This window comes from Lissotriton helveticus, chromosome 12 (genome assembly GCF_964261635.1).
Source record: "Lissotriton helveticus chromosome 12, aLisHel1.1, whole genome shotgun sequence".
Taxonomy (NCBI): Eukaryota; Metazoa; Chordata; class Amphibia; order Caudata; family Salamandridae; genus Lissotriton; species Lissotriton helveticus.
The window spans coordinates 17,238,448-17,253,450 of record NC_136073.1 but is presented as its reverse complement, the minus strand read 5'-3'; the positions used below and the strand labels follow the sequence as shown (position 1 = coordinate 17,253,450).

General features: G+C 47.4%; 1 protein-coding gene across 1 annotated transcript in view; it reads right to left on the bottom strand.

Moving 5' to 3' along the window:
• Positions 1–2,781: 2,781 nt before the first annotated feature.
• The window catches only part of MAP1S (microtubule associated protein 1S), a 70,751-nt gene continuing 58,529 nt past the window's right edge, over positions 2,782–15,003 (bottom strand). The window contains exons 6-7 of the mRNA XM_078669293.1: positions 9,780–10,018; positions 2,782–7,823 (exon numbers count right to left, since the gene is read on the bottom strand). Of these exons, the coding sequence (XP_078525419.1) occupies positions 7,668–7,823; positions 9,780–10,018 (395 nt within the window). The 3' untranslated portion in view covers positions 2,782–7,667. The remainder of the gene's footprint in view (positions 7,824–9,779; positions 10,019–15,003) is intronic.

Genomic DNA, 15,003 nt, shown 5'->3' with positions numbered 1-15,003 from the left:
ATATTAAGTGACAATGTGTGGTAAAAAGTGTCGCACTCGCTAAGGTGCTGTACGTGTAAGAGGGGGATTCCCTCTACTTTACTGTACATAGAACATAGAGACAATACAGACATACATGGGAGAACCAGTGAGAATGGTATTTACCAAAACACAACATTTGGCCGACTTCTAGTGTGCGTGAGCGACCTAGAGCGGCAGATAACGTGGCCATGAGCGTTTTCCATGGCTGAAGTGAAATATGGCGGTAAAGTTTTAAACGCAGTGGCGGTGGTGGGCTACACAGCGAAACAAGCATAGCGTGAGGTACAGGTAAGTATGGTACATAATTCCTCACACTTGCTACTTGCTGTTAAAGCCTCATGGGTCACTTGGCAGGGAGGGGAAGAAGACCCTAAACGTTGTAAAAGGTCAGAGTTAGGATGGTACCTGTGGGGAGAAAATGCTGCTTACCCAGAGCGTCGTGTAGAGATCACTCGTTTACTCACGGTATTTCCGATCAGCGTGCTCCTGCGACCTATCGTCCTGCTCCAGTGTCCCGAGTGAACTTTGCATGGCTCAGGCATGGGCTTAAATAGCTGGTTCAATTGGTTGCACCTGGAAAAGGGGAAGAGGGTGCGGTCGCGCTGGCTCTAAGTGCGCGTGTGCAAGGAGACAGTGGCACTCGCGTTGCGCATGCGCGGTGATCGGTTCCAGCGCATGCGTGTACTGCAGATCTCTACATATTTGCGCATGCGCATTGGAGATGTGTAGAAGAATAGTGGCAGGTGTCATGGGACCAATGTGTAATGGCCCATTGGGGGTAAGGAGACGATAGACAACAATAGTAGCGACATCTGCACACTAGTGCATGCGCAATGGGGAAGTTGTAACCGAAGGGTAATGGCCCATTTGGGACAAGGGATGATTAAAAAGCAACAGTTAGCTAGCTCACGCACACTAGAAGTCGGCCAAATGTTGTGTTTTGGTAAATACCATTCTCACTGGTTCTCCCATGTATGTCTGTATTGTCTCTATGTTCTATGTACAGTAAAGTAGAGGGAATCCCCCTCTTACAAGCACCTTAGCGAGTGCGACACTTTTTACCACACATTGTCACTTAATATAGTTTATTGTCACCCACACATACTCATTGGTCCTGAGGAAAGCCAGTTTTAATCAAAAGGCCTGGCTGAAACATGTAGACCACAAGGACGTAGGAGCTCTTAATACACTCCACATCGTCCACAGCCTTTTTATCTTGCTAACAGGGGCCCAGATATTAAAATTTACCTTTCACCCTCGGGAACTGGGACCACCTGTATAGCTTTTAACCTTTCACGTTCATTCTCACTATCACTGCACACTCAGCAAGCATACCAGCTCCTCAGTAATCTGGAGTCGCAGCACACCCGGGACACATTCGGTGTCACTGTGGTGGGCCCGATGATGAAGCATGACACCAACTAGGTTGGTGTGTGAGGGCTTCATGACCAAACCTAAGGGTTTGCCCGCAGATGTACCTCCTGAGTCTCACTAACACACACAACTTTTATCACATTTGTATTGCTAATTAATCACATGATATTGGTGACAGAAATACTAATATTCTTTTTTATTTCATTCAAAAAATATCCTTTTTATTTCATTTTTTCTAAGTTATCATTACTCACCTGTGGTGACACGTCTTAAGGCAGTATCCACTGCATCAAGGACGCGGTGAATGCTAGCAGTAGAGATTACTTCGCTCTCCCCTACAATAACCTCTGCTCTTCTAGCAAGCAGCTCTGGGAAGCAGTTCCATCCCTCCCAAAGGCAATAGTCATACCATGCCAACACAGCCAATGAATTTGCAATGCACCACTATGGATGTGTCTAAGGCAACTCACTACCCAAGCACTGTTTTCTCGCTCTCCTGACCAGGGGGTGGTGTATTCCCCTGGACATTGCTTAAGTGTTTTCTTCCTTACTATGTGCACAACTAGGGTGTCTGTGTGCACACGTCCCAGGAAGACCAGCGGGTCTTGGGCCAGACTGGACTTCTCAACGCTTGCTGAAGCAACCCTGGTTTTCTCCGGATCTTCACAGTTCTGGGAACTTTAACGTTGCTGAAAAATTAACTGCTCGGTTTTCTTATCCTCTTGCATTGGCACATTGAGGGTATCCGCGGTCACTATTAAGTACACCATAAGAAGTTGCAGTGCCATCGGGGAAAGAAGCCTTAATAGGGTACGTTCTTGAAGAGCTTCACCCTGTTGGTCTGCCCTATAGTCGTACCTGGCATCAATCGGGGTTCTTATAGAGCGCAACTAATCGCCCATCTCAAGGTGCGGGGGTCTGCAGTGGCCTCCTCCTGCGGTCTTTGGTTCCTGCTCCAGAGGCAATGCCTGTGTGTAGAGGTCTTGGCCAGAGTCGGAACGCAGATAAACTGCAACAGTAGTGGTGGAATGGCGTCAAACCTTTTAACACAACTAGAAAAATTCTATTCTCTTCTGAAATATCTTCCTGAAAAGCGAGGCTTACTTTTGTTATGAAGAACCTGTACATTGCTTTGGGCTGTGGAACTACATGACCTTTAACTGGGTTTATGTTTATAGTAAACCATAGAATTTTAAAAAGGTGTACTTCATCACATCGGTAGTGCCATTTCAAGGCATAAAGCCACAACCTTTAAGCTCAGTTTAAAGGATTCAAAACACTTTATATAATCAGTAAACAGAAACACCATTTCACTCCAGAGCTTTCAATAGAATCAGTCAACAATTAAAAGAAGGATTAAAAGAAACATTAGAGACACAGGGAGGGTGATATATAACTTATGTAATTTCACTCTTTATTATACATCTGTTACAAAGTTCAATGACTGCAGCCAAACTGCATGTCCAATAAGACAATGTTTCTTCAGTCAATCTCGCCTTCCTTCGCAAAAGATCGGGCCTGTTCCAGACAGCGGTGAACTGCTGAACAGCTCCCACCTGGCGAGTGCACATAAATACGCAATGTCCCTGTAAAGGGAAGGTTACTTGCAATAAAATAAGAAAACAACTTTATTTCTTTATTAAGTGTAAACAAGGAAAAAGCATTTCTCTTCATTTACAAACGAAGTGATTAGTGTTAAAGAAAAAACAGAACTGGCTTCTTTCTTACCCCCTCCTCGCAACAATCCGGATTCATGTTGAGCTTGGATATGGCAACACTGAGGCCAAAGGACGCCACCGGTCCAGAATGAAAGCCGTACATACACACACGGAGGTCAGACTCTACCTAACAGAGGAGCACCTTCTTTATGTTCAATGGCCCCCTGTGAATGTGTGAAAAGTGAACAGGAGATATTTCTGCTACAAACAGAAAGACAACAAGCAGAAGGTGAGCGCAAGACTGCACAATCATTTCCATGGCAGAAGTCCTCTGCAGAGGACCAATTTCTGATCCAAGGGCTTATAAGGGCAGCAGTCCCTTATACTTTTAATTTGCCAGCTCCATGTATTTGACAACAAAAAGTACTCCATACCAGCAGAGTCTGGCAATAATCAGTGCAAGTTTCTGCAGATGGTACAACTATGTAGTTCACTGCCTTGTGTCCATATCCCTCAAATGGGCCACACATCAGACACCGTACTGCAACAAAACAGTCACAGTTGGTTTAGAGCTAAGCACTGGAGTGTGCATGATAAAATAAGTGGAGATTGTGAAAGCTCTTAGGCACAAATTAGAAAACGGCAGATGAATTAGCAATCACCACAGGCCTTCGTCCGCACTGGCAGCGCTAAGGAAGTCTTCACTCGTAAAACACATCAGCAGTGTGGTGGGGAAGTGGTGGGAGAGGTTACAAGCGTGCGTCACCTGTCAAAGTAGGTCTACACCCAACTGCTCTAAACCTAAACAGTTTTTTGGGATGCTGAAAAAAATGGTCAATTGGCACAGCTCCATAAACAGAAAAACACACAAAAAAAGGGAACAGTTTTTCTTGACCACTTCTTCAAGTCTCAACAGTCCAATGCTTCCACAACCATTTGTGGTCCCATTCCATGTACAAACCACATAATTCAAGAAACACCAGCAAAGCTTTCTCCCGTGAGGCACAAGCTTCGAACACAGCCACAGATTCAGCAAGACGCCTACGTTACACAGGCCACTCAATCACAGGCTAGATGGACAAAGGTTATGCGTCCTATTATGCCAAAGAAGTGGAGACAACTAATACATTAAAGTACCAACCCTTTGGAATACGCAGAGACATCTGTAGGCCCTCACCATCTGCTGTAGTAGGAAATTTTGAACACAAAAAAAGGGAGGGGGTGAGAATGTAGTAATGTGACTTTGTAAACCAAGTTGTAAGGAGTGCAGAGGTACCTACAGGTTCCATCAACTGATGGGCCCTGGATTCTTTGGTAGGCTTCGTGTTTACGATGCTACTATTGTTCTCTACGGACGAGGTAGGTGTGCACACCTGCATGGCTGGAGTTGGTGATCGATCTCCAGTGAACTTCAACATGTCCACTGCCTCCCTAACCTACTTTTCACAGGGCAGCTCGCACCATGTTCCAACATGAAAAACAATTATGGCAAATCTTTACACCGGATATGACCAATTGCAAAAATGCCACTTCAACGAGTCCAATAAAAGCATTACTTCTAGACATTTTACTATTAAGAGTAGTTAAGGGCTCGGACCAGCAATAAAAACTACTTCAATATTTTTAAAAGGCCGAAAAAGCACCCATGAAGTAGGCAGCGATGAAGGAGATCACGGAATCTAGTTGCACCACATGATTTATAACCATGCCCCTCAAGAGGGGTGCTAACTAATGGGCATGCCGTATTTTACATTTTGACAAATGATTAAAGGCTGCGCAATATTTTCGGCTGATGCAGTTTAACAAGCTGTTAGCAAAGATTTGAGGTATGAAGCGCCCTCAAATTCTATGCTAAGTGCTTTTAAATAAATCTAATACAATCTGAAACAAAGTGCAAAAATTCTTAACCAACTACATTTTTTTTCTAGTTCACAAGAAGACTCCAGAGCCCTGACAGCTACCAGACACTGGAACAAAATCCAGAGCACAAACCTTGTACTCAACACCGAGCTAAGAAAAGTGGGTAGAGTGCCAAAGTGGTGGTGCCAGGCATCAAAAGCCTTTAAAAGGTAGTCGAGACCCAGTGCCTTCCAAACTTTATCCAACCTTCAATAAGTCACTGCACATCAACCTCTCCACCACTGTGCCGTGTTTTCAATATCATACGTGGTTACCGTTGTAAAATCCGCGGAGCCTCCATCTTACCCCTCCACCACCTAAAGCTCCCTCCAAGTGAGGGCGGTTGCAGGACTGAGGGGTGCCACACGCTGAACAGTAACGCAGCTGCTACGTGCAGCTTCCCAAGAGTTCAAACTCAAACAAAGCCTAAGCTAGAGCTGCTCAACAAGAGGGAGACCATGACATTGGCAGCAACCCCTACCACTGCAGGAGGCCGCATGCAACAATAAAGCATCGAAGGACAAGTGCGGTCAATAAAACATAACCGTCGTCCAGAAGTATTCTGCAAACCATCTGAAAGGCATTTCAGCCAATAGGTCAACTGAAAAATCAGGAAGTTGAGGACTTTGTAAAAGTTTGATGGTCTATATGCCGCCCCAGTCTGGCCATCTTTTGTGCTCATTTAAAGACTGGGTGTGAAACCCAACGAAAAACACTAGCGTGCAGCATAATACTTTTCCAGTTAGCAGGGAACATGGAAGTAAGAGGAGTACTACTAAAAAGGGAGAGCGGGGCGAACATACTGCACCACCAAAGGTTCCCCAATATTCTCACCAGACTTCCACGTCTAATCAGACAGACTGCCTCGTGCCCATCAAGCACCAGTGCTACCATTACCATACATCCAACACTCAACACGAGACCCCTCTTCCACAAGATGCTGGGAGAAGATGCACCCTGGAGGACAAGGCTGGACTGTACCTTTAAGAAAACACCCAGCACTTCTCATCAAAAACATATAGCATTACCATGAGTCTCCGTACAGAATGAGACGCAGCTAAAGTGACAAACTCAGCATGACGACAGGAGGAGCATCTCACGATTCACCTACCGAAAATGCATATGGACATTGCCACACCAGCGGCACCTTCAATTCAAAACTCAAATATATCTCTTGAAGATTTGAAATTTGAGAGAAGAGGGCCAAAGCCAAATCTCGAAATCAAAACGTCTCTCGGTGGACAATCTGAACCACCTTGAGCTGCAACCACTCCGATATTTCAAGTCAGTAACACGCCCTTCCAGCCAATTTACAGTGAAATCTGATGAATACGGACCGAGACCTTCTCATGCCATTGCCTGGCTTGAAGTACAAGAGCACGCCCCCAAACAAAGCGCCTACAAGAGGTAAAATGCCAAGCCAAATGTTCAACTGCAAGGGGAGAGGAATATTTAAAGAAAAACAAATGTAAACATGGTATAGGAAGTGCTTCAAGAGATGCAGGAGTGCAATGGAGTGCATAATGCAGAGACAGCCTCGCACAAAGTGGGATGTAAACTTCATAAAAACCAAAAGGTGCCAGATTGCAGAACATTCTTCAAGGTCAAGGGCTTACTGGAGTGGGCAGAGCAAGCAGCATGCACCCTGGTCTGCAGCGCCTAGTGATGGGCGAGACGCTTTTGCTTCGATTCAATTCTTGGCCCCAGACTCCTAGCAAGATCAACAACTGCAGCAAACTGCACTGGACAGAAATTAACGGGTCACCATCTTGGAGCAGAGAGCAAGGTACCAGCCCAAGCCCATCTAGTCAAAACCAATCTGATGCCCCATAGAGAGCGGCGGAGCAGAGGGGAGAGTGTGGAGCGGGCAGGGGAGGTTTGTAGCGCCTCTAACCACAGAAACTAAATCCCAGATGAAAGGAAACGTGGATTTTACTTATGTGATTGAAGGGTCTACAACAAAGCACCACAGTATGAAAGGCCATGCAGCTTTAAGCACCGCCACTCCAAATGCAAAGCAATCAGTGATAACCAAGTTACCAGAATGACCTCTGCAGTCCGGCGCCCAAGTCTCTGCCACCTGCCCTCACGCATACGAAATTTAAGAAATCAGAAACATCACTTCAGAAAGACCGCTTGTTTGACTGAAGCTTTGGAGTGAATGTGACAGATCCGTACAACAAACATCATAGTGTCTAGTACAGAGAATCTACTAACGTCATATACTGATCAGCCTTCGGCAGAAAGGCTGGTGACCGGTGTCATTAAAAACCGCGCAAGTGACATCTGCAGAAGTGCAGCAGAGACGTGCATGTGCAATACAGACAGCTACGAACAACTGGTCCAGCAGAACACCACAGCACAAGTCGAGCAGTGGCTCTACCTCCGAATAAACACGACAGGGAGTTATAAGTACAAGATGACACAGAGTCCCCCCTAAGACATCGATGGACCCCCTCACTGTCAATGCACGCAGTCCAAGAGTTCACCAGGTGGCCTGATCGCAGGCAACCAGCTCGGTCGCATTTAGTGTGATGGCACAGGGAAGCCATGGCATAAGCCATGTGAAATGCTCATGTTCCAAGGGTCTCGCCTTTACTCTTTTGCGACTTGCTGGAACTCGCTGAGATGGTGGTAGCTGAAAAAGGTTAACGTTTGCCTGGTTCTTCACTCTGAAGAGGAGCAGTGTTCCACCACAGCCGAGTAAGCACGGTTTCAGAACTCCACTTTACATGCAGGGAAAACCTCATCTAACATAACCACCGTATTGTTGCTGGCCAATAGATGAATGTCAAGCTCTTTCTGCAGTTTAAGCGTTTCCAGGTACCAGGTTTGCAAAACGTCCGATTCATAGGTGGGAATCAGGTTGACCTAAAAAAATAAAAACACTGTATAAGTTCTTCATCAAAGTCAAAGCTCAGCTGTCAAACTTTCTTTATACTTCTTCCAACAGCACCTCTGCCAAGTGCATAAAATATATAACAAAAAGAAGGGCACAAGCAACCCCCCCCACCCACCTCTAAAGGCCAGTCCCTGCACCAACACACAACAAGGATTTGTCCAGACATGGACTATTAGCAGGTTGTCTGGTGATGCATAGTCAGAGGGCGGGAGAATTACTGCTCTACACTAACATACACGCCTTGGCTTAGAGCGGCAACGCTGTTCTGTGGATACACATTACATTCATGCAGCATTAACATAAGCAGAGGGAGTCTCAACACAGCAAACAACGTGCACATGCAGGCATTGAACACTAACCGGCTCTAAGGAGGCCTTGGTACAGGTAGCAGTAACAAGCTCTACGTAGATAGACCTGCATGCAGTAAAGAAGAGCTGGTGGAGTAACTTTCTTACTAGTGTCCCTGCTCTTGCATCTCCACTCACTGGAGGATTTCAGACCATGGGAGGCAGAAAGTAAGCCCCTGTGGTGCCAAGAATCAGTTGGTTACAAAGTTTACATGCCACGGATTTACCAAAACTTGGGAGAGGGGGCTTTGGTGCAGTTTGTGAAACACACATTTAGTCTTTGCTGTGAGAAGTAAAGTATTTTTTTTTTAAGTCTTCTGCCTGTTCTCCAAACACCACAAAGGTTGTGCTGGTTAGAACTCCAGAGGGACAGCACTACAGAGGATAGGAAACGATTAGGCGAAAACCCATCCAGACCCTGCAATGCTATGGCAATTGTTGGCGTTACACCATTCTTGCAAGAACACAAGAAAAGACATGGTGTAATCAGAGGTCGTATGTGCCCTCTCTGAATACACCTTATCAATGTGAGAAGTATGGGGCTGGGAGCCTTCTAGGTTGGTACGGGAGAAGCCAGCCCATTTAGTTCTCAAAGAAGAAAGTGGGGGCGGCAGCGAGGCTTTGAGCTACTGGCCTATAAAGTGGCCAAGTTGGCATTTGCGTTGCCAACCATGGCCAGGGTTTTAGAAGGGGGTTAAGCAGGGATCGGTCTGCATTTGCAAAGATGGGAGGACATGGCAGAAAATACAAATAATTGCAATTAAAGTTGGCTTCTTTCGGCTAGCGTGGAGCAACAGACCAGGATAGCCATTCTAGATTTGCATGTGCACTGCCACATTATAGCTGTAAGTAAAGACTTTGGTGCAGCCGAAACACAGCATACCGCACTATACTAAACTCCACAAAAAGTTAAGCGCTGTTAAAAATAAAATAAATAAAAATGCAGAGGGTCGCCTCAGTCTGAAACATCCCCTCAGTTAGACCCTACAATTCTTCAACCTTTAGATTGTTCGGATGCAAACTTCAATTGTTCCATTTAGATGTACAGCCCAAGTCAACCCTCAACCTCTAGGGGCAGCAGACAGTATGGTTTCAGCCCCCAAAGAACCCGAAGGGTTAAAACTGGGGTTGTCACGTCTGAAACTAGTTGAGAAGCAATGCCTGTACCATCCGTGCACCATGGCTATCACTTGCAACAGTGCATCAAAACACTGCAAAGAACACAATGTTGCAGCTCTACAAATGCTTTCCGATGGCCTTTGGAGAAGGAAAGCTTCCTTTTGAAGCACGCCTACAGCAGTCATGTAGAATTCTACGTTGGGTCTGGTTACGGCTAAAAGAATGGAGTAGCCAGCTCTACCAGTCTGCTTACTCGAAGTTACCCACTCTTAGAAGTGGTTAACCGATTGCTCTTTTGGAAGGTCCAGGACGAGTTTACCTGGTCACTAAAATTGGTCTTCAAAATCTGCCTTCGATCTAACTAAGCCCAAACCTTTTACCTGCTCATTCGCGAGAGATCGACACGGCCAGGTCTCTGCACGGTCACACAGGGTTAGTGTACGGCTAAGGAAAACTCACGTGCATCTCCAGACCCCAGAGTCCCTTGGCCGTCAGGAGCGCATCTAGGAGAGGTCGCGTAGCGCTTTCCTTCAGCTCGTCGTCTCCACTGATCACGTAGGACGAGGCCCGAACTCGCCTGAAGAACTCCTCCTGCACAGTCTGGACGCTGAATCCACTGGGGATGTAGGCCAGATCCACATACACCGGGGGTCCTGGCGGTGGGCTGGGAGGCACCACTGACTTGCTGCCAGAGGAAGCTGAAAGGAGTTACAAGCAGTTTAACAACTGAATAAAATGGCACAAGCACACAAGCACTGGAGACACCACAAGGCTTCAAGCAATTATCCGACCTTCTGGGAGAAATTTTAATGACCACTCAATCCATCACAAACTACCCACTTTCTACCTAATAAACATTCTGCTAACCCATCCCATGTGCATCTATGCTGTGCAGCACGCATGATATGGCCATATTTCTACAACTGCCAACTCCTTGGCACATCTTATTTGCTCCACAGTCTAACATTAACACTGCAACGCGTACACTCAAACTAGCATTACTAATCAGGAAACATGCGGCTACGCACTGTGGGCGGGGACAGATAACTAAACTTGCCAATTGGCTTAAAGACCTTATATCACAAAGCATACACGCAATTGCTGCCAGCCTCTTCGCGCCCCGGTAACATTTGAGGCCATTAAAAAGATCCCTACTTCAATAGATCATTAGCTCGGGGTATCCAGAGACAGGTTGTCCACTGTACTGTAGGCATGCACAGCTCATACCACCGTATGTATGTATGTAACGCAATACTTGTAGAGCGCAGAGTGTCACCCAGAGGGTATCCTGGCGCTTTGACCCTGTATATACCTGCACGAAGCGCCATTACACAGCCCTAGGGAAAAGATGGCATTTAAGTCCTTTTTTAAAGGAGGGCAGATCCTTCAAGCTCCTCAAAGAGAGTGGCAGAGAATTCCAAAGCTTGGCAGCGGTGAAGCCGAAAGAGCGGCCACCCATCCTCACCCTTTGAATTCTGGGAACGGTTACCAGAAATGCTGAAGAGGACCTCAAAGTTCTAGCTGCTGAATACCAAGAGAAGAGGTCCTGCAATAGCACAGGCCCCAATCCATGGAGGACCCTGAAAACTATGCAGGAGGCTTTAAAACCGATCCGCTGCTGAACCGGCAGCCAATGGAGGTCCTTTAGTGCCAAAGAGGAGGAGGCTGAGAGAGTTCGAGAAAGTGCCAGCTTAGCTGCCATATTCTGGACGCGTTGCAGCTTTTTAATCAGGATGTTTGGAGCACCCAGAAGCAGCGCATTACAGTAGTCAAGCCTACTGAGGATGATACTGCGCACTACTTCAGGTCTGGCAGAAAGAGGGAGCAAAGGAAGAACTTTCCGCAAAGATCGAAGCAGCATCATACATGTTGCGGTAGTCTTATTAACAAAAGCGTCAGGCTGTAGATTTGGACAAAACATAACGCCCAGATTACGGGCAGAACTGCTGCGGCAACCATGCCCGGAGTGGACGTAGGCCAGAACTCCTCAGGCAGAGGACGAGGCGTACGGTCCAGTGAGCAATTAAGCACCTCTGTTTTTGACCCATTAAATTGGAGAGAGTTTCGGCGTAGCCAGTCCGCCGTGGCTGTCATGCAGTGATGAAGTCTCCTTGGAGACCACATCACTACCTTCAAAGGAAAAAATAAGCTGTGTGTCATCGGCATAATTGATGACCGTAATGCCGAAAGACTCGATCAACCGGATCAGCGGGCGGAGGTACAAATTGAATAAAATAGGGCTGATCGCCGAGCCCTGAGGGACCCTTTGTCCCACCCTTCTAGTGCTAGATCGGAAGGGCGGCAGAGCCACCGCCTGTTGCCTATTTTGAAGGTAAGAGGCCAACCAATCTATGGCCAGGCCGGCTACCCCGATCTTCTGAAGTCTGCTAATTAACATGGCATGGTTGACCGTGTCGAACGCGGCCGACATGCCGAGCAGCACTAGAAACGCCGCTCGTCCCATGTCGACCCGCGAACGCAGATCGTCAAGAACAACCACCAGCGCAGACTCCGTGCCATGAGCCGGCCTGAAGCCAAACTGAGCCACATCCAGACAGGCATTAGTTTCAAGAAAACTAGAGAGAGATTTAGTGACCAATTTCTCCAATATCTTTACAGGGAAAGGCAGCAGCGAAAATGGCCGATAATTTGCCGGGCATATAGGGTCCAGAGTAGCTTTCTTTAGCAAAGGTACGACCACTGCAAGCTTCCAGCTATCCGGGACCGTGGCCGTACTAAGGGACCATCTGTAACCATGTACCTGTTGGAACCTGGTTCTTTGTCTTTTTGCAGGCCAGCTACTGTGCCAATCTCTTGTCACCAACATGCATGAGCAAGAGGCCGAATAATGCAATATTGGGATCATGTGCAAATGCACCATCACGTAAACTGATGCTCAGCCTACTTGTAAACGGGAAACGGCCATTACAACGAAGCCTTTACAACGAAATCGTTAACCACGCATGCAGTACAACGCATGCGTGGTTAACACGAAAGCCTTTACCACGCATACCTTTACTACGAGTTTTGTAGTAAAGGTATATGTGGTAAAGGTAAAAAGTAATAAAAAGGTGGGCTTGGGGGGGGTCTCCCCCCCCAAAAAAGAAACTCACCTGAAGTCACGTCGGGTATCAGCGTCGTTTAACCCTTTCAGTGCTGCCGTCGGCCAACGGTCGTCATGGGCACTACCTCCCCAGTGCTGCGTGCGACCGTTGGACGTCCATTGAGCACTGGATAATGGACAGCGCAGCACTGGGGAGGTATATTTACGAAGCTCCTAAGGTGTTAAGAGAAAACGGAAAATAAACTTCTGCTTTCTCTTGACGACGTATGACGTCACCACGCTAGTAATTGTGGTAAATGTTATGCGTGGTAAACGAATTCCGTTGTAACGCATGCGTGGTAAAGGCATGCGTTGCAACGGAATTCGTTGTAACGTCATATATTCCTTGTAAACACTCCTGTTCCGCTGTGTTGTATAAGACAGAAAATAAAATACATGAATATGAGAATCAATAAAGGGTGACAGCAATGGAAACACTAATGCTTCTCCGGAGGTTAGAAGGTTTATCCCCAAACTGGCCATCAGGTGGCGCTAGAGGATTACACGAGCGCTCAGGAGAGCTCTCCTCACCCAGCCTTTCGAAAAACATATACATCATACTTCACGTGTAATCATCCGAGTGAACATGCAGAGAGGTGGATCCGTGCTCGGTGTGCTCCTGCCATCTACTGGCAGCGGCAGGCGTTCGCAAACTGTTCCTCTTTAAAGAAACCTTTCGAGTCAGGAAAGGACCCCGGACTCCTCTGTTCCACAACATTCATGGGCACGGGTTGTGCTCTTGTATAGTAGGCGCCAGCGTGTGTGGAGCGCGGAGCAAGTTTAGCGCGGTGCACCACGTGTATTATGAAGTGTAAACCGCAATAAACAAGAGAAATGCGGTCATTCCAGGCTTCTGGGGAGACGGGCGAGCGCACCTGAATCCACAGCACTGCAGGCCACAAGCGGGGGCTTCTAGGGTATGCAGCAAGTTTGGAAGCTTTTGCTCTACCATACCTTGCTCCCCATGCTTTGAGACTGGATGACCCGTGTGAGGTTTCACAAAGTCAATAGCTGGTCAGACTACAAAAGGGCTTGGGCCCTGCACTGTAATACAAAGTAGCTCTTAACAGCTACACGAGTGGATCTCTTTCCGCAACAACCTGGTTGTGAAAGAAGGCGGGAGCTCCATAGTCTGATTGGGGTGAAAAGGGGAGACCATCATGGGGAGGCACTTAGGACTGGTCCTGAGAACAACCTTACCGTGGTGAAACTGAATGAATAGTTCTTGTAAGGGGAGCGCTTGCAGTTTGCTCATGCGTTTCACCCAAGTTAAGGCCCATCCTAAAGCAACCCTGTACTAAGAGGAGAAGTGTAAAGGATACGAGTGTAAAAGTTCAAAGGGTGACCCCATGAGAATCGCAAGATCTACATTCAAGTCCCACAAAGGGGCAGGTGTTCAAGAAGGCCTGACACTCTTCAGACTGCCCATGAAACCCTGGACGGCTAGGACCCTAAAGAGGTATGAATCTTCCATGTGTCACACGTAACTTGCTACAGTGGTTAGGTGTAGGAGAGGCGTGACTTCTGCAGGTGTAACATAGCAGACGAAGTCCCACCCATTAGCCTTTAGGGGGCCTTGGTTTTTGGAAATGCCGTAGAGGACAGCCTTCCCTAGTGTCCCACATTACAGGCTCGTATGAGAGACCTATGTACTTCCCACAAAAGGGTCATGAACTGCTTTGCTAGGTCGAGCGGGCCGCAGCCGGGGTGTTTCATCTGGCCTTGTCTGAGAAAGTGCTGCTTAAGTGGCAGCAATTTGTGAGAACTGATGGGATATTTTCAGGATGAATTTGAAGTACCACGGCTGCCTGGCCGAAGAGGGAGCCACCAGACTGAGCATCAGACGTCAGTCTCCTTTCCATCCCCACATACGAGAGAAGTGGATGAGGAGGCAAAATATACCGGACCAGTTCATCCACAGTGTACTGCCCACTGTCTGTAGACACGAGAGGTGAAATTTAAGCATTGTGCATTTTCAGGGTGGCCAACAGGTCAATTTGTGGAGTACCCCAATGCTAGAAGGCCTTTTGTAGGACGTGCAGGTGGAGTTCCCACTCGCGGACTGGTTGATGCATCCTTCCGAGCTTGTCTGCAAAGACGTTGACCAGGAAGCATGCGTGCTGCCCGGTTTCTGTAAATAGTGCATGGCCGTCAGGTTGTCCATCTTGCAGAGGCCTACATTCCCTCGAATGATCTCAAAGGGCGAAGCGTATAGCAAGCAAGTGAAAGTAACTGATGGGGAGGCCCTTGTGCTGCGCAGTCCACACCCCAGGCACGGTTATGGAGTTAAGATGTGCGCCCCAGCCGGTGAGAGGGGCGTCCATGGTCATTGTTGCACGTGGAATAGGGTCTGAGAAAGGACTGCTCCGCAGCAAGTTGTTGCTGTTCCACCAATGCAGATCAGCGAGTGCTGGCCTTTACTGTACACTGAACATGGCCTCATGAGACATTCTTATAAATGGGGTGAATGTGAAGCTTGGTGTGGGGTACGCCAGACCCACAAGGCCATCAGCCCTGGTGGAACAGCAGATTCTGTACGGGAGTGGACTGGGCTGGCTGAGAGGCTACTGGAACACCAAT